Source organism: Capra hircus, chromosome 16, assembly GCF_001704415.2.
Source record: "Capra hircus breed San Clemente chromosome 16, ASM170441v1, whole genome shotgun sequence".
Taxonomy (NCBI): Eukaryota; Metazoa; Chordata; class Mammalia; order Artiodactyla; family Bovidae; genus Capra; species Capra hircus.
The window spans coordinates 56,702,945-56,724,764 of NC_030823.1; the positions used below are offsets into that span (position 1 = coordinate 56,702,945).

Sequence of the window (21,820 nt, forward strand, 5' to 3'; positions counted from 1 at the left end):
TAGTTCTAGTGAGAAGAACATAATTTGTTCCTTCAAGTAAGAAATATTTTGATAAAGCTGTCATTTTAAAAGCATATTGATTTAATTTGGGTCTCTCCTTAGAAGCATTCCAAATTTAGAATTTATAGATATTCATGACATTAAAACACATCATTTATTGCTATCTACAGTAAATATTGCAATAAGATAAAGACCTCTGTTCTAAAGAGAGCAACAAATAATCATAGTTTTAAGTGCTGAGAAGCAATTTTATCATGGCAATAATGCTGCCCTTTACTGAATGACCTTGAATCAGTTGACTGACCTCTCAAAAGCTCCAGTTTCCACATCTGTAAAAGTGGGAAAAACAGTAGCTGCTTGGTTGGGTTACTGAGAAGATTAAGATAAAGAAGGTGCCTAGCTTCTAATAGGTGCTCATTAAATGTTGCTATCCTCATTAGCAGAGGTACAAATGGAGCCTATGTTAATGCAACATTGTTGCATCCCCCATTTACCATTTATATATCGTGTGAACAGGTGTAAGCAGAGCCTTTAATTATAAGCGCATGTGATTTGGTCTTCCTAAAGAACCTCAAATCAAGGACTTCTTTTGGCAGGCTATATATATAGTGGCTTGGAGAGTGCTAAATATACATGTGTACCAAATTCTGATGAAATAGGAAAGAAAAGTCCAGTTAGGGACCTACTGCATGGTCTAAGCAACAGACTTGACTTGAGACCCATAAAGGAATGAAGGTTCCCTCTCAGCCCACCCTGAGCATCTCGACAACTTGCCCTTTCCCCCGCCCCAACTCTACCATTCTTTGTGCTCACGGCTGCACATTGTTGTTCAGCTGGCCAGCTGTGTCTGATTCCGTGCAGCCCCGTGGACTGCAGCCTGCCAGGCTTCCCTGTTCTTCACTATCTCCCGGAGTTGGCTCAGACTCATGTCCATTGAGTCAATGATGCCATCCAACCATTCGTCCTCTGTGGCCCTGGCTGTGTGTCCCACTGTAAACTCCTCTGAGAGGGAGGAGAACAGACCTCACATCCTGCTCTGTCTCCTACACGTGACACTTAACTAGGTTGTCTGCACAGAGGGGGTGCTCAAACACGTTTATTAAATAAATGAGTGCAATGCAACTTTGGCTACATTTACTTCATTAATTGAAGTGGGTCAATCATAATGATACCATTATAGACGCACTGAGATCAAGCTTCCATTTATGGAATGGGATTTTACAAAAAAAAAAAAAAAAAAAAAACTAAACAGGAATATTGCTCAATTGCAAAGAAAGAAAATAAAATGAAATATAATAAAATAACATTACTAGTCCACTGAATAATCGTCTCATGATTATTACTCAAGGCAGGCACTGGCTTTTAGCAACAATCCAGCATAGCTTCATTCCTATAAACACTGATTTGCATTGCAAGCCTATTGGACTGTGAGATCCTTGAGGACAAGAACTACATGTCCTTCATCTTGGCAGCCCTGTGCCCAGCAGGGCATGTGGCATAAAATCAGTGCTCTCCCTGACAGGCAGGAGAGGAGAGACAGGGAAGGAGGCAGGGGAGGTGAGCTGGAGGAAGAGGGGGAGGAAACCACGGCTGCAGAAGAACAGGCCAAATCTTTACTTGCTTTATAAATATACCATGAAAATATTTTTAAATATAATTCCAGTCAGTGGTATAAATTTAAATTTTGAGGGAACTGCAGAATTTTTGAAAAAACCAGAGGGGGCCTGAATTCTAGTGCTCATCTTCCCACTTAGCAACTCCCCAGTCTTGAGGGTCTCAACCTCACAGGTGCATCACTGAGTTTTGTCAACTGTAAAATGGAGCGGCATCGCCTGCCCTCATGAGGCGAGCCTTAGAACAAATGACGGGACCAAGCCGCTCCATGGGAAATGGCTTTTTACACTGAAGATTGTCTATGTCTAAGGGAGTATGGCTGCACCAAATGCTGGGACTTCGGCGGCAGAATTCAACCATGCCTGCACTCCCACTTCTTCCCTTCTTTGATACGTGATTAGCATTACATAATCTTCCCCAGGCTTTTGGACCACAGCATGCTACTGCCACAAAGCAATTAACATAGCACCACAAAACACAGTTTGGAAATTCTAGCGTAAGCCGGCAATGATTTAAGGGTTTTTCCCTCATAGTCAGTGCTGACATGGACTTTCCCTGAGTCTCCTCCCAACTCTGACTTTACAAATGCTTCTCTTCAGTCCTGAAGGCAGTTTCCTCAGACCCTAAGGGCTCGCCTAGGTCGACCAGTTGTCTGTGATCTACTTTTCTGAAAGTTCCACATCCCAGCCAGCAGCTTGGCCTTGAGGGCAGCTCGACTCACCCACAGAACATGAGGATGTTGTACACGGCGGGGTCGTCCGGGAAGGGCGCCATCTGCTGCAGACACAGCTGCTCACAGCCCCCGTTGAAGCCATCAGAGCAGTCCACCCCAATGTGGCGGTCATAGCAGCCGGAGCTGTCCTTCATGGGGCTGAGTCCGGAGGGACACTGGCACAATCAGAAAGCATCCACACAGGTGGGTGAGCCAGGGGCCGGGGTTCTCTGGGAACCAGAGTGTAGCCACTGATGCCTATTTTTAGCACTCAGACTTGAAACCATCAACACTGATAAGTAGTGCATGAATTTCCCACTATGCTGGACTCCCTGTAAAAGCAAGGGACCTATTTTGACCTCTCACTTCTCTCTGGGCACAGATCAGACACATCTGCATTAAAGCTGATCCCTCCAAGCAGGCTGGAAGGGAGCATGGTGGCAAGACAGTACTGAGGTGCTCTGGCCTCCCAGCTGGGCCTTAGGCTGGCAGGAGAGTGGAAGCGATGGGCCAGAACTAAAATGCATTCGCAGGGATTCCTTTGGGCAAGGGGCAGGGAGTGCTTCTGTTTGGACTTTGGATTAATAGGACTTTATTTTTTATGTTTCAAAGCACTTTGTCAACACTGGTGATGGATGGCAGTGTTGGAGAAAGTGGACTGAGTCAGGACTGCAAGCTGGAAGAAGGAAGTGGATCTCCTCCATGACCTTGAAAGGAGGTTTGACGGCTCTCCTAGAGACAGTGGCTGCACTTGTGATGTTCAAGGGTGCCCTGGGGAAGATGCACAGTCAAGGGCATGACCTTGAAGACCCACAGGGACCACACTTGGGTTTCGGCTTTACCCCAGTTCCCTGGACACTCAGGGTAAAACATTTAGCTTTTTCTACACTGCCGTGTCCTCCATAAACTTCTCAAGAATGACAGCAAAGGAGGTGATCCAGGAAGAGGTAACTGGTCAGGTCTCAGGGAGGACAGGGAGGCTTGGGGAACAGAAGGAAGGCTCACAAGGCACCCATGGTAAGCCAGGCAGTGGCCAACATTCCTACATCTTACTTATATAACCCTCACAGCATCTCCTAAGGTAAGCAGGCTGATCATCCTCAATTTACATGTGAAGACACTGGGGCACAGAAAGCCTAACCTTCCTAATGTCACATGGCTGATCACAGGAGGACCATCCTAAAACCCTGGCTGGCTGGCTGTGGAGTCCGTGACTTGGATGCACCGTCATCACCTCACAGCAACATCAGGCTCTCATGCAACAGTCACTGTAAACTGAACACTTACTAGTAGCTGTTGCTTTGTTACGTGCTAAGTCACTTGAGTTGTGTCTGACTCTTTGCGACGCCATGGACTGTAGCCTGCCAGGCTCCTCTGTCCATGGGATTCTCTAGGCAAGAATACTGGAGTGGGTTGCTGTGCCCTCCTCCAGGGGATCTTCCTGACCCAGGGATCGAACCTGTGTCTCATGTTTACCTGAACTGGCAGGTGGATTCTTTACCACTAGCACCACCTGGGAAGCCCATATTATTCTCATTTAATAGACTTGGAAACCATTAGCATTGCCAATTAATGCATAAACTTCTCACCTCACTGGACTCCATCTAAAAGCCAATGGATATATTCTTTTGCCAACCCATTTCCTCTGTCTATGCAATAGAGGCTGTATGTCTGCATTACAACTGAGTCTTTCCAACAGGATGGAAGGAGACAGATAACTTGCCCAGGGTCCAGCAGTCTGTATGGGGCAGATCTGAGCAGGTCTGTCTAGATCTGACCTACTATCAGCTAGCTAACACACTCCTTCAAAACTAGAACCAAATCAAAAAATGCCTGTAAAACTCAGTGGAACTCTGTTAAACACTGCCCCTCCTGCCCTGCTCCCTGGCTAGCTCCTGCTCCTGGTTTCCAAGCATCCTGGCCTAGTAGCCTGGAGCTGTCGCAGGTGTGGCCCTGAAAACCCACCTCCCCACCCTCCACGCTTCCCAGTTGAAGATCACAGCAGGATGCGCTCTGTTTGCTGACACTAATTCTGCAATTTCCCAAACAAATGCCCACCCCCACCAGGGGCCTGCCAGGCTTCTAGCCTGGTCCATCCCCTCTCTCCCCACGAAGCCAGCTGGAGTGCTCGAAGGTGACAGCATTTAAAGATGCTTCCAAGGGCTTCCTCGTGCCATGCAAACCCAGATGTTTCAGATGCTGGTAAACAAGCAAATGAGGCAGCTGAGGATTGTACCCCACATTCTGTTAGCCACCCCCCCAAATCATCCATTTTCTTGGCCACCCAGCTGTTAGGCCAGATGTGGCACCAGAAGGGAGCTGGCTTCACCACTGTGAGGCTGCCCAGGCATGGATGTGGGTACTGAAACATAGACGTTTGATTGGAATTAAATGGGCTGCACTGGTTGCCACGAGTTCTTTTTTTTTCCTTCTATGAAGCTTGAGAAAAGCCATCAGAGAGACAAAGCCGGAGCTCCTGTTATTCCCAGCTTATGAGGTTTCAACCCTTGTACCAGCTAGCTGTCTCGGTCATCAGCCAGGACTCCCCGTCTTCTCAACCACCCGCTTTGTTTCAGAATGCCCCATCAAGTGTGATGTTTGACAAAGATGTCACCAAAGAAACCTGAGCAGGCTTTGTTCCAGAATGCCCCAAACCTAGCACATAGGCATCTTGCCAGGCCCTGGTGTCAGATAACCATCGCTGTGCCAAATTGGACCACCTGATGTTTACGCTTTCTCAGGAGATTTGGAAAGAAGACAGAGTTAGTTGCCTTGTCCAAGCTGGATATTCTTTTCTCCTAAGCAGAGCTAAAAATAATAATAACAGCTATTGGGAATTAAGCAATTCTATGCGCAGAACAATCTACATAATTATCTTCAGTCCCAACTACACAATTAGACTCCCCCCCACCTCATTTCATAAAAGAACAAACTTAGACTCTGAAGGATTAAGTGGTAACTTGTTTAAAGTCACAGAGGTGGAAAATGGCAGAATCAGAATTTGGACCTAGTTCTATCTGACCCCAAAGTTCAGTTGTGTCTTTTCCACTCAGCCATGCTGCTTCTCAAGTGTGAAAAAAAACCTGGATCTGGGATCACTAGAAAATAACTCAATGTGTCAACAAAGAAATGCTGCAGATGTGTTGTTTATCTGATTGTCTTAAGCAGCTCCTAGAGTACATTCTGGAATCAATTATGGATTTGTAGATTCAGTCTGATATTCTCTCTCTCTCTCCTCTTCTCTTCACACACACACACACACACACACACACACACACACACACACACCATATTATGGGTGCATATATTTATAGGACAAAACACTGCAAACCATTCAAAGCAATGACCATGAAGGCAAGACAAGATCCTCAATCACTAAAAAAGATGCAATTATCTTTACTGCACTGTAACTTACTTGGGTTGCAGTTCAAAGTAAAACATTTTTGAAAGATTTCCAGGAAAAAAAAAAAAAAGCTGAAACCAAAAATAGTTTTCTTCTTAACCCTTGTTGAACCAGAACTCCCATCCCCAAGGAGTCTAATCAATCCAATTTCCCATGGTATAAGTTTGCTTCTGTTTTAGCCTGAATATTTTTTGTGCTGTTGTCATTACATTTTGAGATTCTTAAAATCTGTATGTATATTGTAATTAGCCTCCAATTAAAATAAATAAATCTTTTTAAATGAAAAAAAAAAACTGTATGTAAATACAATGCAACTATAGGCTCTAAATCATGGCCTTTTCCTAGAAGTCTTTGAAGCCAGAGACAAGTTGTCAGGAGAGAAATCCTGCCTCCAGGAGGAGTTTGTATTTTCCCTTTTCAAGGACTAGCTGCTCTCTTCTCCTGGCTTGTGGACAATCCCTCCACTTCTTCCGTAAAAGAGAACTGCCTGGAGACTTCCTTGGTAGTCTGGTGGCTGAGAATCCATGCTTCCAATGCAGGGGATGCAGGTTTGATCCCTGGTCAGGGAATTAAGATCCCATATGCAGTGCATCACAGAAAGACCCTGTGTTGTAGCTAGAGAAGCCTGCACACCACCATGAAGACCCCCGCAGCCAAAATAAAAACAAAAACTTTTTTTAATTAAAAAAAAAAAAGAGAATTTTTTGATCAGGATTGACCTCCAAGGTCAGATCTTAATCCGTCTTTGCGCATAGGTTACATTTAGCAGTCCCAGGAAGAAAACTCCATTTATTATGGCAACAACCCTCCCCCATCAAGAAGGTCTAATAAATGAGCTCATATTTCAGTGACCCCTAAAATACACAAGGTTAATCATCTTTCACGAGATGCTCATGGCTTCTTGACTTATTACTGGTCTAAAGCACAATGTGCTAATGAGGTTAAAATGATTTTCCCCATTCAACTCCTTTCCTTCTCTGTCTTTTCCCTCTGTTTCTACCAGTGCTTTTTGGTTGATTAATTACTTGGGAGTCTAGTCAAATCTCACTCAGCCTGAGACACACACACCTCAGTTCCAGACTATGAGATGAAGGCCCTGTTGGCAGATGAATATGACTGATGGACACGGGGTGTCTTCAGGGTCCCTGAGAGAAGAGGAACCACTTTTCTGCAGCTGAGCCTGCCTTGCTTTACCTGGATGACTCATAAGATACACAACTATAATTCCTACTCTAGGCTCTTTTTGTTTTTTACAACACAGCAGTCTTATTCCTCTCATAAATAACGATTTCCCTCGCTGTTTGATGGGGACGTGTAAGCCCAAGCCACACAGAACTTCTCCCAAGGGGGAAAAGTTTGATGATGGAATGAAATTTATATTTCAACATCCTGCCCTTACTTCTCTGAAAGCCTCTGAGGCAGACCCTTCTGCTTACTGTCCTACAGAGAGATGGTCATCTGCAATGGTCTCTGCACAGCTGCGCTCCAGTAGAGGTGAAATGACACATTTCATGGGAAACCACTGTGGACAGCAAGTGGACAGAAGGGCGGCAGGGTCGCTGGGTAATTCAAAGCTCATTAGAGTATAATGCTCTGGCAAGGAAGGTCATGTGTTCAATACACGAGAAGCGGGACAGCAGACCTCTTCCTTCCAAGGCCACAGTCTGCTCATCTCTGCATGTGCAGACACCTCCCGAAGCAGAAGGCATTTGGGGCGGGGGGGCACTGTCAGGATGAGTGTGAAGATAAGGAAGAAGCATTAGAGCACAGATTTTCCATATAGTGTTTTTTTTAATAGTTTTATAGTGTTGGAAATAATTTTCAAACTTTCAAATAAAGTCTTACATTAAACCTCAACAGGTAGGCTTGATAAGAAGGAAGATGCTCTGGTTCAAGCTGGGAGAGAGGAGACTGGTGTTCTACCCACCAAGGCAGCCCCAGTCTCCACTGTTGTCTCCAAGGATGTCTGTGACATAATCCCCAGAACCTGTGACAAAAGGGGCTTTTTAAGGCTCCTGAGATGAGGAGATGGCCCTGGATTATCCAAGTGAGCCTAACGGAATCACAGGAGTCCTTAAAGGGGAAGGGGGAGGGCAGAAGAGAAGAAGTTCCTCAGAAGAACGGTCCGGAAAATGCAATAAAGCTGATTTAAAGATGGTGGAAGGGGACCACGAGTCCCCAAAAGCTGGCAACCTCTGGAAGTGGGACAAGGCCAGGAATGGAGCCTCCAGAAAGGAACGCAGCCCTGCCCGGTGTTAGCCCAGTGACACAGAACTGGATTCTCACCTACTGAAATAAGAAAACAGCTATTGTTTTAGGCCATTGAGCCTGGGGTAATTTGTCATAGTAGCCATAGGCCACTAACTCAGGGACTCTGCAGGACGCCCTGGGGCTCCACCAAACAGGGCACCGCGCCCTGTACTATACAGGTGGTAACCACTGCTCCCACCCACCGTGGCACAATAAGGACAATGGGAGCAGTAAGAGCCATTGTCCGGGGTGGTAGAGGGCGGATCTCTGCTCTGGGAACCATTCCTGAGTTTAGCAATCCTGCCCGTGGAGTGTGGTTTGTTTTGGAACAGAGCAGACTGAGGTTGGTACAGGGCTGTGCCTTTCACGGGCATTTGTTTCCTGTCCCCAGAGACTATATAAACAACAGGGCAATTAACTGAGTAGCAATTAACCCTGTGGGAGTCCATGCATAGCAGAGAGACGTGCCCTGCCTTCCTAGAAAGACGGAAGGTTGAGCAGCGAACGTGGACCACCCCACCTGTCTGGCTTGAATTCAGTCGGGAAAATGTGTGGTTGAATATGGTCTCTCCCCGCATCTCTGTCCCCTTTCCAGATTCCGTCAGGGCCAGAAGGCTCTGAGTGCCTCCTCTCCTTTCATAAGCATAAGCCTTTCTGGGGAAGCCTTTCAGTTCAGTGCCCAGATAACTGAATGCCAGGGTTGCTGTGGATGGAGAGGAGGAAGGCAGCCGATTCTCCCCCAAACTGCAGGTGCTACAGCTGATGCCCTTGTCCCCGGCCCACCTCCTGATGACATAGGGCCGCTGTGCTAAGATGACGAGGCTTTAGGAGGGTGCTGCTGCTCGGTGGAGTCAGATCAGGCTCAGTGTCCTCTGTGGGGTCACGGGATTATGATGTGGTCAGCTTTCAACTCCCAGCCTTCCTGCCTCAGGGATCCTGGGCTTCATGGCCAATGAGAAGCAGTCACTTGAATGGGCCTGGCCCCCTCCTCCCTCCAAGAGCCACGTGGACCACTGACTTCAAAGTCTTACGCTAATACCAAGCTTCGGTGTAATTGGGCGCCTTCTCAGTGGCTCCGATTTGCAAATGCAGCAGCCCTACAGCAAATGCATATTCATCGTAACTATTCCTGCGAGCTCCGTCTCACAGATCACAGAGTCAAAGGTACAAAAATACATCAGCACGGCAGTATGCCAAGTGGAAGGGCCTAGGGTCACCAACAGAAGGCAGCTGACAGGCAAACCCCGGGGGGCTCCGAGAAGGGGCAGAGGAGCGGGAAGAGATGGGGAATAGGTCCATGTGCATGTGTGTGTATGCGTGGGCATGATCAGACTCACTTGAGGGGAGGGATGTGTACATAGGTGCATACGCAGGGTTTCAGTACTTAGAACAACCCACCTGAGAGAGCACCAAGGAAGGAAAGGTTAAAATCTGGATGAGGAAAGGCAGGTTGAATAGTTAAAAAACAAAAAACAACAACAGCTGTCCCAGCTGGGAACTCCATTAGACAGTGAAACTGTCTCCTGAGGGAGCCAGTTGGGAAGCTCATTGTTTACGTCAACTGAAGGTGGAACAGGAAGCTAGGGTAACACCCAGGACACCCACCTGACTGCCTCTGGGAGACATGACCTATGGAGCACTTTTCTTTGTTTCCTGGTAGTCTTCTCTGCCTTCTCTTCTTTTTGATGGACTGGCCAGGTCCTTCACCTCCCTGCCCCTCAGGTCTTTCTCTTTCCTTTTTCTTCATTTTCTGTCATTCTCAGGAGAATCAGGCTCCAGTCAACTGTTGCCCAATCTATGAAGACTGGGGAGGTCTCAGGGTTCTGGACCCAGTACATATCCATCTTTGATGGAGAATAGCTCCCTGCACAGAGCAGGTGCTCAGAGACAAGGAAGTGGGGGGTATGAAGGATGGAACTGGCCCAGCATCCTCCCAGCTTGCCCCTGCTCTGGGTCCGTTTACAAGAGCACAGCTGTCAGACTGGGAAGCAAGATGAAGCTTATATCCTCCCTAGAGCTGGAAGCTCCCAGCTCTGCCTGGAAACACAGCATAACAACGTGTCTCAATTAATCACCTCTTCCTCTCCTTCATGCCAACTCTGGGTACAGCTTTCCCGTCTCCCTTCTCTGCCCCATTCCCTTTCCTCTCCATGAGGACTGCATCATTCCATCCTTAAGAGAAGGGAAGGCTGAAAACTGACAATAGCATTGATGGGCATGAAAATGACCAATATAAAGGCACGAGCAGGCTTGCCCACCTGCTTCTGCCTCCATTCACTTCTGCGGGTCCACCAGTATTCACATCCATGGCATGGGAGACAGCTTAGTCCACTCCAGCCCAAACAGTCTTTGTATGTCATAGCATCACACAGTTCATACATCGTCAAAGCCCATGAAGTGAAAGTGAAAGTCACTCAGTCGTGTCTGACTCTTTGCGACCCCATGGACTAGAACCGATAAAGTAGGAAACCGCCTTTGGTGAAGCAAGAGTTCACTGCCATAGTTTCAAAGGGGATGTATTTTTATTGTTTCTCTGCCATTCCTGGCATAACTTACTTCTTTTATCCTTCTGGACTTAGGTAGGTATCTTCTAAAATTTCCTATTACAGTCAATGTAATTTGACTCTAAACAAAGGTAGGCGTCTTCCAGAATTTCCTATTGTAGTAAATACATTCTATTTCCCACTGGAGTCAATATTTTACCATTGAGCAGCTAATTAGTTCTCAAATTGTTTGAGGATATCACTCACCAACTAGAGTGCAAGATATTAAGAAAGAAAGAACCATGCTACACAGTTCATGACATTTTCCTTGGATAGTTACAGCACACACAGTAGGTGCTGCATAAATACCTCTAGAGTCAATGGCTGGTAATTAGCTCCTTAGCTCTGTCCAAAGAAAATTCGGAACATAGACTAGACAGTAGTTAAAGCTAGGGAGGAATCACTCTTGACCCTCTGTTTTACTCACGCTATGTTTCCACCTCTATCTTCATTGTATCTTATCCTGTGGCCCCACTTTCTGAAATTATAAGCTCGACAGGGCAGACGTACCACGCAGCCGGTGGAATCCAGTTTGCGATCTGAGATGCAGCGGAAGTTCTTACTGCAGCCCCCATTGTCCTTGCTGCAATCACGGACTGGTCCAAACGAGTCTAAGAGGACCTCCAGGCTGTCGAAGGAGGACGAGGTCATCAACTCCTCTCTGTGGGAAGAAGCGGCAGGAGGTGGGAGGAGGTCAGGGGACGCCAGGTACAACAGGTAGCTTCACATCCCACATTTCTGTCTGCCCGACCAGATCATGTCTCACTCTCTCTTACAAATATTAAAGATCAACCAGACTTGGAGCCTTGAACTAACAAATTATGGACGTTTTCCATCTCTGGGAAGCAAGCCAAGGCAGTAACACCTGGTCAAAGAAGGAGGTCTAAACTCAGGCAAAGAAATTAACATTTTATTGCCTGTCAGTCCTGAGGGGCCGTAGGAAGTGCTTACAAACTCTCATTTTATGTCCTCTCTCGGTGCATGAGCCTCGGGGTGTGCAATATTGACCCAGATAGAGTAGACATTGGCACTGCGTCTGGGGAAGCTGAAGGCAGCCTGCCAGCTTCTCCTTCCAGCTTGATTCCTCTCCCAGTGCTCGGGACCTTCGGGTAGTTTCTCACCCAGCCTCCCAAACCCAGTGCGCGCCTCGGGGCCCCGAGGCTGGACTCACCGGACCTCCACAGCATCTTCCATCACCGTCATGTCTGTCTTGCACTTTGCTGATGGGTTGATGGCCAGTTCAGCTGGTGGAATCACAAAGCTTTTGCTGAGTGGCAGCCACATGCCCTCCCCAAGGGTGTAGGTGAATCTGCAGGGACACCCAACACCACCTGGTTAAGGCTGGGGGACAAACACCACCAGAGGACCTGGCACCCTAACTCCAGCTGCTTCCTTCTCAACCCTTGTAGTCCTCTCCAAAAAGGAGAGCGTATTCCCATTTTATGGATGAGATAATTGAGTCTGATGGAGGCAGAGAGGCTGACCCCTGCTCACGCATCTAGACCATTAGAGAACTCAACGTGTCATCCACTCGCCAGCTGTTAAAAGTGTCTCTTCTTCAAACCATAGTCCATCGAGTTCCAGTTTCCTTCAGATTTGAAGCTGGGCTTCCCCGATCTTAAGTCAGATATAACTGGAAGCATTTTAATTGAAAAGACATACCTGCCTCCCACCATTCCCATCCCTCAAATTGCACACCCACACTGGTAGCGATGCTTTTCTCTGTGCCTGGAGGAACCCTACCAAGGAAAGGAAAGAAGAAAACTCCCTTTTTCTGGCTTCTGTGAGATGGGAGCGAAACAATTGAAGCCAGGAGCCTCCCAAGGGGAGAGAAGAAGATGAACAAGGTAAGCCTAGATGTATTCTCTGCTCTCTCTCTACCCACACCCCTAGCTAATGGCGCTAACCCTCCGGAGGCAAGGAAGCTTTTTTTTTCCCCTATAACAAGGGCTAAAAGGAATAAAGGAATCAATCAGCATTTCACGGGAGAGCTTAAGGAAACCATGAGAGAGTATTTGTTTATTTATTCATTCATTTGATTTCAAAGGCATTCAAATGCTCTGTGTTCACAGTCAAAAATAGTCCCTGGGATAAAAGCCAGTGTGGGTGGGATATCATGAGGCTGTGGCAGTCTGGCGTCCCCTTTGCACTTAATGCGGAGGGTGGAACAATGGAAGGATGCGTACAATTAAAAAGAACCAGCACCGGCTGCATTAGCATGCTGGGCGCTGAGCACCACTGCAGGCCCACTCCTCTCTCTCCCCTAACCCAGACGCTCCTCTCTCTCCACCGGCCCCCACGCCCTGCCACTCCAGGTTGCCTGAGATGCTAGGAAAGCAGACTGATGACGTGAGATCTTTTCTGAGACATGTAGCCCTGCCCAAGAGGTGGGCCACAGAGAATCCCCGCGGACCAAGGCTCATGAGTTACTTAGTAACTAAGCCCCATGCTTCTTCATCCACTCCCTGAAGGACAGACCTGGGTAGCAGAGGAGCTGAAAGAAGAGAAAGCAAGGGCCCAGGGTGGGTGGGGGGCAAAAGCACCTAGCACGTGGGTTTGGGGCAGGACTGGGGTTGGCCTGATTCCCGGCCCAACTCTCAGGGCCCTACTTCTCTGACCTGTGGGGGCACCTCTGCATTAGGCGGCACTGAAATAGCAGAGACGCGTTTGCCCTGAAGGAGGCACTCAGTTCTCCCTATGCATGGGAACCAGAGGCAATGGGGGAGTGGGGTGTGATGTCTGTGCAGGGAGCTGTCTGCACCAGGTGAGGGAAGCTCATTACCAGGGGGACGAAAGAGGAGACCCACCACCCAACTCTTCTGTGAAACTGTGCCTGGTTAAGGTGAAGGCATGCCAGCTCCTTCACAAACACACACACACACACACACACACACACACCTCCTATACACACACACACATGCTCGGAGAGGGCATTTGGTGGGTGTGTGCGTGTGTGCAGGAGACCTGGGTTCAGTCCTGGGTTGGAAGATCCCCTGGAGGAGGGCATGGCAACCCACTCCAGTACTCTTGCCTGGAGAATTCCATGCGCAAAGGGGCCTGGAGGGGTCATAAAGAGCCTGACGTGACTCAGCAACTAACCCTTTCCTTTAGACCCTCAGAACTCAGTCCACATCTCCAAGATGTCAGTCTCCAGTGGCTTCTTTCACCAAAATCGCTTCAAACTTTCTGTTCCTACAATGCAGTTGGACTATGGCTCCTGAAGTTGTCCTGATTTTCTCATCTCTTTGCCTTTGCTCTTAATACTCCTTCTTTCTGAATTTTCTTTCCTTTCCTTTTCCAGACTCATTTTAAGACTCAGTTAAGGCCAAAGGAGATCAGCCCTGGGATTTCTTTGGAGGGAATGATGCTGAAGCTGAAACTCCAGTACTTTGGCCACCTCATGCGAAGAGTTGACTCATTGGAAAAGACTGATGCTGGGAGGGATTGGGGGCAGGAGAAGAAGGGGACGACCCAGGATGAGATGGCTGGATGGCATCACAGACTCAATGGACGTGAGTCTGAGTGAACTCCGGGAGTTGGTGATGGACAGGGAGGCCTGGCGTGCAGCGATTCATGGGGTTGCAAAGAGTCGGACACGATTGAGCGACTGAACTGAATTGAACTGAAGGCCCCACCTCTTCCTGAAAGCTCTCCAGGGCCTTCACACTCTTAGGCTGAGTAAGGGACTCTCTTCTGCACGTGGTACCTTATCACCCAGAGATGCTGATCTATACCCACTTTTTCACATGTCCATCACCATTCATACAAACATTCTCTCTTGGATGGCAGAGGACAGTTCTTTGTCATCTTTGTATTCCCCGCTGCCAAACATAATTTCTGACCCAGGAAGGTCACTCATTGAATATTTACTGACTGATCAACAGGAGATTTAGTTATGTTCTTTAGTTTGAACAGGCTGCTAGTGGATATAATCCCAATTTCCCAATTTAAAGATAGAGGCGGTGGTGGAAATTCTTGTTCATTTAAAATAGGATATGGGTTAATGGCTGGGTTTGAATACATTTAATGGTTGAGATGGATCTGGATTTGATAGGATAAAGATCTTCCTCAATGCACAGCAGCTTCTGAAACATGACACTCTACCAAGTTAATAAGAAAACCTCCACTCTCTGGTAGGGTCAAGGTGAAGAAGTCCTGTAGGTGAAGCAAGGTCAGGTGTGGGTAGAGACTAACGTTTACTGAGAACTTTCTAAAGCAGGTGCTCTGTAGGACTGTGTCATTTATCCTCACTGCTGTCCTGAGATTAGTCATTTGCTCCCATTCTACCAAGGCGACGACTAATATTTTAAAAAGTTTAGCAACCTCCCAAGGTCACCTCTCCTTAAGTGGGAAAGACGGGCGATAGCCTGATTCTCAAGTGTTGCTCACAGCCGCTTTCCAGCCCATGTTGGCTCATGCCTATGAAATTCTGAAGTTTTCTTTTATCTGCAAAATCTACTGAGTGACTCCAAAATCCAAATATAGAACAAACTGTCAGAGAAAAGCTGCTTTCTAAAATCTCATATGTCCCTCATCCATGTGGATTTGGCAGGAAGGACTTCAAAAAGCCACCAAACAGAAGTTGGGTGAACATCTGGAATGCTTTCCCAGGTTGGGTCTTCTTGCATGACAGCTGGTGGTGACCAGCACAGTTGATGGCTCAGCTGTGGACTGAGCCCTGCACATGGCCCTGTTGAACGGGTGCTTGAAATTTCTGTCCAGAAGCAAATGTTTGCCAGAAAGCACTGGACGGAATAAGCCTGTGCTCTCGCTGTGGCTTGGCATGAAACAGAATGTGGGAAAACTGAAAAGTCGCTCTTAGCCTGGCATCTCCACCCTTTCCGAGAGCAGGCCATATCAGAAGGAGGTCTTATTCCAAAGGATGCAAGTACACACTTGGGAGGATGGTCTTTGAGAGAGAAATTTGGTCTGTACTCATCTCTGCCACCAGAGAGTCTAGTGGAATGCAGTGATCCTAGCTACCATAGAAAGACCATCTTCAGCACCAGGAAAGTTGTCTGAGGAGACTCATCTTGGAGGTTCAGGGTTCCCCTGGACCCTGTGAGTCTAGCTTGGACCCCTCCCAAGGCATTCTTTGGGATTACAGATTACCAAGGTTAGGTTTCAAGGTCTTTTCTCAATCTGATTAGGAAATACTTGAAATGATCATCTACAAATATTTACTGAAAACCTCCTTGCTCAAAGGGCCTCCTTTGTAGCTCAGTTGGTAAAGAATCTGCCTGCATTGCAGAAAACCTGGGTTCAATTCCTGGGTCAGGAAGATCCCCTGGAGAAGGAAATGGCAACCCACTCCAGCATTTTTGACTGGAGAATCCCATGGACAGAGGAGCCTGGTAGGCTACAGTCCATGGGGTCGCAAGAGTCAGACATGACTCAGTGACTCAACCACCACCTATATGTTCAAACGGCTTCCCAGGTGGCTCAGTGGTAAAGAATCCACCTGCCAATACAGGAGACACAAGAAACGTGGTTCTTATTCCTGGCTTGGGAAGATCCCCTGGAGTAGGAAATGGCAACCCACCCCAGTATTCTTGCCTGGAAAATTCCATGGACAGAGCAGCCTGGCAGGCTACAGTCCATGGGGTTGCAAAGAATCAGACACGACTGAGTGACTGAGTGTACACATGCTTGTTCAAAATGGTGTGCTAGATATTAAATATTTAAAACCGTAATGGGTACATCCCTCCCTTCAGGATGACAACCATTTCATTGGAGAAGCAAATACACAAATTAAAAATAAACATGAAATAAATAATTGACAAATACATATTAAAGTCAGCACATATAGAAATTTGGAGGTAGAAAGTCTTGTGGATTGATGCAATGGATTAGAGAAGCTTCAGGGCAGTGTTTATCAATCCCAGGTACAGACTGGAATTACCATGGTACTTTTACAAAACATTCATGCCCTGGCCCCACCGAGACTCTATATCATATATAAGGTCTATCTGTCAAGATTCTACATCATAAGTGAACAGAGTACCAAGTAAATAGTTATTTAGCTCCTTTAAGAAATTATAGTCACTGACCAGATCACAGAATTTTCCAGAGTGGCCACTGGTAGTTGGTTTACTCAGATCACAGAAGGTTCTGATTAAAATTCTAAGTATCTGAAATAAGGAGATCATGACCCAATGTTCTCATCTGAGAGCTTAGTTACTGTCATGTTAAGGATCAAAATGATTAATCACTTATGGATTAACCCACCGACTTCTGAGATAGTTGACCGCATGGGTCAAACCACATAACTGACTCTCTCTGTCGTAAGTGGGTATCACATCCAGTTGGTACCTAACAAACTTGAACAGATGGTGCTTGTGGGAATAGGAACACGATTTTTGTGCAGGTTCTCCAACAGCAATTTCGTGGAGCCCCTAGTTTTTCTGACTTTTAGGGGAGTGGGAACTCATCCATGTTAATCAACCCCCACCAGACTCCCCATCTGCCTTATCTTTATCACCTTTCGAAGGTCCCAACAGACAAGCGGTAGGAAAAAGGGAGGGGAAAAAAAAGTCTGCCCAATAATAAATCATTGTTGGAAAGTTTAAATGCTTGAGTCATAGTCTAAGGAATACAGCTGACATCTCTTGTAGAACAAATCTTCAAAAGCCGCCTGCGGCCAAGGCCATTAATATAACCCAGCCTGTCCCAGGAGAGACACTCGGAAGAGAAAAGGGCAGGAAAGGCTCTGGGAGAAAGCGCTTCTGTGAATCTGGACTGCCAGCTAGAAAGCACTTTAGGAGAGCGTGGTGGTGGCCAAGCCCAGTCTCTCCCAGACAGAAAGAAGGAGCAGGAGAAGCTGAGGCAGAGGAGCCAGCTCGAGGAGGCAAATACAGGAGAAAGATTAGCATCAAGGCTGGGACTGGCTGAGAGTGGGGGCTGGGGCAGGGAATAGGCAAGACTGTACACACCCTCTGACTGCAGTGAACAGGAAGCGAGTTTTCTCTTTGCGCGTCATTCCTCTAACACGCCATGCAGTAGCTTACTGCCTCCTCTGACATCAGACACTTGGGCAGGACTATTTACGCCTCTCCCAGAGGACTTGTTCATGAAGGGAGGTGCACTCATTCCACACGGGCAGCACGAGCACAATCTCTGGCACTTACTGGGTACTCAGCAGATGCACATTAAGTGAAAAATAGACTCACAGAATAAATGGAAGATACAGTCTTAGCCTGGAGATAGACTTGTGTTCCAGCTAAGGTCTGGTGGGAATTAGACTTTATGAAAATCCCATAGTTCACGGCTGGCACCCAAATTCTTCCTCTGCCTGCTGACTTGTCTAATACGTAGGTAGAAATTTGGGAGAGACTGGAAACATCCAATTCGATGAGGAAGGTGGTAGATTAAAGAAAATAATAATGAAGAATGGCTGAGAAAGGGCAGAGGTAGGGGTGGGAGGGATTCGTTCTAAACAACTTGAGGCTTTATGCGGAAGGTGCAAATTAGATGCAAAATGGAGAGGCAAAAACTAACATTAATTCCTTGTTCTTTGCCAGTTTCCTTGCCGGGGGCTTTCCCCACATTATCTCATGTATTCTTCACAACAATAGAGCCTGGCATGCGACGAAGTTCTGTTTCACAAGTGTGGAATCTGGGGGTTCCAAGAGTGGGGTTCCAGAGCAGGCAAGGAAGCAAGCCAGGACCTCAACAGAATCCATTCATCCTCCACACACTCCACGCTGTCACTGGATGAAGTGGGGCAAGGGTTCCTCTTACTGGGAGGGTAGAATGACTACATGTGTTTCCCATTTTAAAAATTACCACTAGGAAAGAAAGTTCAGTGGGAAGCGGGACATGGGACCTACACATCCCTACATAAGCACATCCCTAGACAACCACTTACCTGAATATTTTATCAGAAGGCTGTTCTCCCAAAACCAGGTCAAAGCCTCGCTGAAATATTGTGTAAGGCCAAGGCCTGAAAGCAGAAACAGCACACAATTAAAGTCAATCAACAAACATTCCCTGAATGTCCACTCTGTGCCTAGTACCACGTCAAGGTACTTGAGACCCAAAGACAGAGGGGACCTAGTCTGGTTCCCACTATTGTGAGTTCACAAGACATAGAATGCTGGAACTCAATTAAGAACAGTATCAATCCAAAAATCACTGACCTACCAGGAAAGTGGAATTTAATAGACATGACAATTGGAACTCCATAGAGAGAAAAATTATAATAATGTCATAGCCAGAATTTACGGCCCTTCGGTGACTTAGCAGCAGATATAGATTTGACAGACCCTTAGCTTTGTCTCACTGAAGAAAGAGGGCGAGTATGATTTCTTGGAAAGACAAAGCCTCTGGAATCAGACAGTTCTGGGTTCAAACTCTGTTCTGCTGTTGAGTCAGCTGTTTGCCTTTAGGTGATTATTTGCCTTGTTGAGTCTAATTTTATCACTTGTAAAAACAGGCTTGTTAATAATGGCTTCATAGACACCACGAAGATGAAACAAACCTTTTAGGCCAAAGCCATAGCTGACGCGGGGCTCTCATCATGCTCCCTCTCCCTCAAAATGACTTAAAGGTCCTGGGTTTTTGACAGGTTCTAGATGGTTTCAATCATTACCATGTCACTCATTCAACCAGAAACAACCATGGTATTTTTGAAAAAGACTTAACTACCTTCCCTGGTGGCTCAGACAGTAAAGAATCTGCATGCAATGTGGGAGACTCAATCTCTGGGTTGGGACAATCCCCTGGAGAAGGAAATGGCAACCCAGTCCAGCATTCTTGCCTGGGAAAGCTCATGGAAGGAGGAGCCTGGTGGGCTATAGTCCATGGGGTTGCAAAGAGTTAGACACGACTGAGCGACTAACACTTTCTTTTCACCAGTCTCTCTAGTGAGCGGACTTCCAAGGTGGAGCTTGTAGTAAAGAACTCATATGCCAAATGCAGGAGACTAAGAGAGAAGGGTTCAAACACTGAGCAAGTGAGCAGGCACACGCACCCTAGCATTTGGATGCTGCGTATACTTGAAACTACCAAAACTATTTCTTTTCAGCAGCATATATCTCTTTGCTAACCCAGATGTCCAACTTCCAAATTATTTACTCCTTCAAGGAAGACTTATAAAGCCCAGCCTCATGTGGATAAGAGCTATGGTACTCACAGAGTGAACTGGGCCCTTGCTCTCACAGAATGTACAGTCTCCATGTATAACCAATCACACCAACCCAATAACCTAACTACTGAGGATGTTACTGCAGACATGTCTTTGGCTTTCAAGGACTACAGAAAGTCAGGAGAATAAATTGACATAATTATTTGGGACTAAATCCAGCACTAGGAATTAACCCAGTTGTTGTCAATGGTGTCAACAATAGAGGGCATTTAGGGAAACTTTAGGGCAGTCGTCTTTGAATGACACAATGACTGCAGGATATTACTGGCATTTAGTGCGTGAAAGTCGCTCAGTAGTGTCCGACTCTTTGCAACCCCATGGACTATACAGTCCATGGAATTCTCTAGGCCAGAATACTGGAGTGGGTAGCCTATCTATCTCTGCAAAGAGTCGGACACTACTGAGCGACTTTCACGCACTAAATGCCAGTAATATCCTGCAGTCATTGTGTCATTCAAAGACGACTGCCCTAAAGTTTCCCTAAATGCCCTCTATTGTTGACACCATTGACAACAGGAGTGGGTAGCCTATCCCTTCTCCAGGGGATCTTCCCAACCCAGGGATCAAACCCAGGTCTCCCACATTGTAGACAGATTCTTTCCCAGCTGAGGCATAAGGAAAGCCCAAGAATACCGGAATGGGTAGCCTATCCCTTCTCCAGGAGATCTTCCTGACCCAAGATCTTCCTGATTCAGTGGATCTCCTGACCCAGGAATCGACCCAGGGTCTCCTGTATTGCAGGCATGCAGTGTTCAGGACAGCCCTGCATGACAAAAATTTCCCCCAGGCCCTGCAAACTTTTGAATGTCTTGCTGCACATTTGCATAGGTAAAAACCTGCTTATTATTATCTCAGCCTAGATGCTAACTCCATTTACCCACAAGCACAAAGCAGCGTGTACTGTTTTAATATAAGATGAACTGTCTAGGTGTATAACTACCATGTAAATTAAGAGACGATTATACAAGATTACTTGGAAATTTTACCAAGATTTGTTCATAATTTTGGACAATCACATCGTTTGCAGTGTTGCTCATGGTCTTTGAGTCACCAATACAGCATGTCTATATCAGCCTAATTGCTCTTATATACATTGTGTATCACATATTACTTCACATTTTGTATTACGGGGACTCTACATCAGGTGCAAACGTCTGTCGACTTTATTTCTCCTATTGTAATACTGCAGAGAATTTATACATTAAAATAGCTACATTACTATAAATTATTTATTATCACTTCTCTTTTAATTACTGTTACCACTTCATATTATTTTAAATTTTTATATATTTAGACTTTATTATATATGATTTCATTTACAGATTATTAAAAAAAAGTTAAATTTGTCATAAAATAGGGTGTTGGGTCTGATAGGGTTGAGACCCCAACTTAACCCAACCAGCTAACCAGTAGCTAACCAGCTAACTACTTGAAGGAGTTGGTAGCTGCAGAGTGGGGCCGCTGGGTCTCTATAAAGGAGTGGCAGGGAGGAGTGCACTCCTTTTCTATGCTCACTATTTATAAACACTTTATTCCTGGAATTCAACTTAGAAATACCCAGAGGCAACTAGAATTGGCTCCAAAAGGTATTCCAACACCATACTATGAATAACCCCTGCATCAAATAAATAGCCCATGTGTGTTTTTCATGTTTGTTTTGTTCATTGGAGGTAAACCCACAGAGTGGGGTTTGAATCTGATTCTTTTTTGCTGAACAGTAAGTGTGGCTTAAGAGCAACTAAAAAAATACTAATTCAAGAAAAAGACTAAAAATTAGGAGGAAAAAAATGTCCCATCTGATCCTAGATACCTAGAGAAGGCACTAGGTATTTTGTGAATTTCCAAAAGAGAAAAGGGACCTGCAACTTTATCTCTCCTTTGGACAAAATCATATTTTATTTACTATCCGTTGAATAATTTTATGCAACACACGTTTTGCCTTCAAGTTATCTCCAGTACTCAAAATGGGTATAGTGTGTAATTAGCGTTAATTCTTGGCATGATTCCTTGGTTGTTTGAAAATATATTTTGAGGAGCCAAATTTTAGACTAGCATTGATTACAGTGTGGACAATTAACTACATAGAATAATATAAATAAACCTGTTTTCAAGCCATAGGTAAAGAATCAGTGAGCTCAGAAACACTGATTAAG

General features: G+C 46.1%; 1 protein-coding gene across 2 annotated transcripts in view; it reads right to left on the bottom strand.

The window, feature by feature from the left end:
• The window catches only part of ASTN1 (astrotactin 1), a 359,173-nt gene that overhangs the window by 101,674 nt on the left and 235,679 nt on the right, over positions 1-21,820 (bottom strand). For both annotated transcript variants that reach the window (XM_018060633.1, XM_018060632.1), the window contains exons 9-12: positions 18,390-18,464; positions 11,694-11,831; positions 11,033-11,183; positions 2,336-2,502 (exon numbers count right to left, since the gene is read on the bottom strand). In XM_018060633.1, coding sequence (XP_017916122.1) covers positions 2,336-2,502; positions 11,033-11,183; positions 11,694-11,831; positions 18,390-18,464 — 531 coding nt within the window. The remainder of the gene's footprint in view (positions 1-2,335; positions 2,503-11,032; positions 11,184-11,693; positions 11,832-18,389; positions 18,465-21,820) is intronic.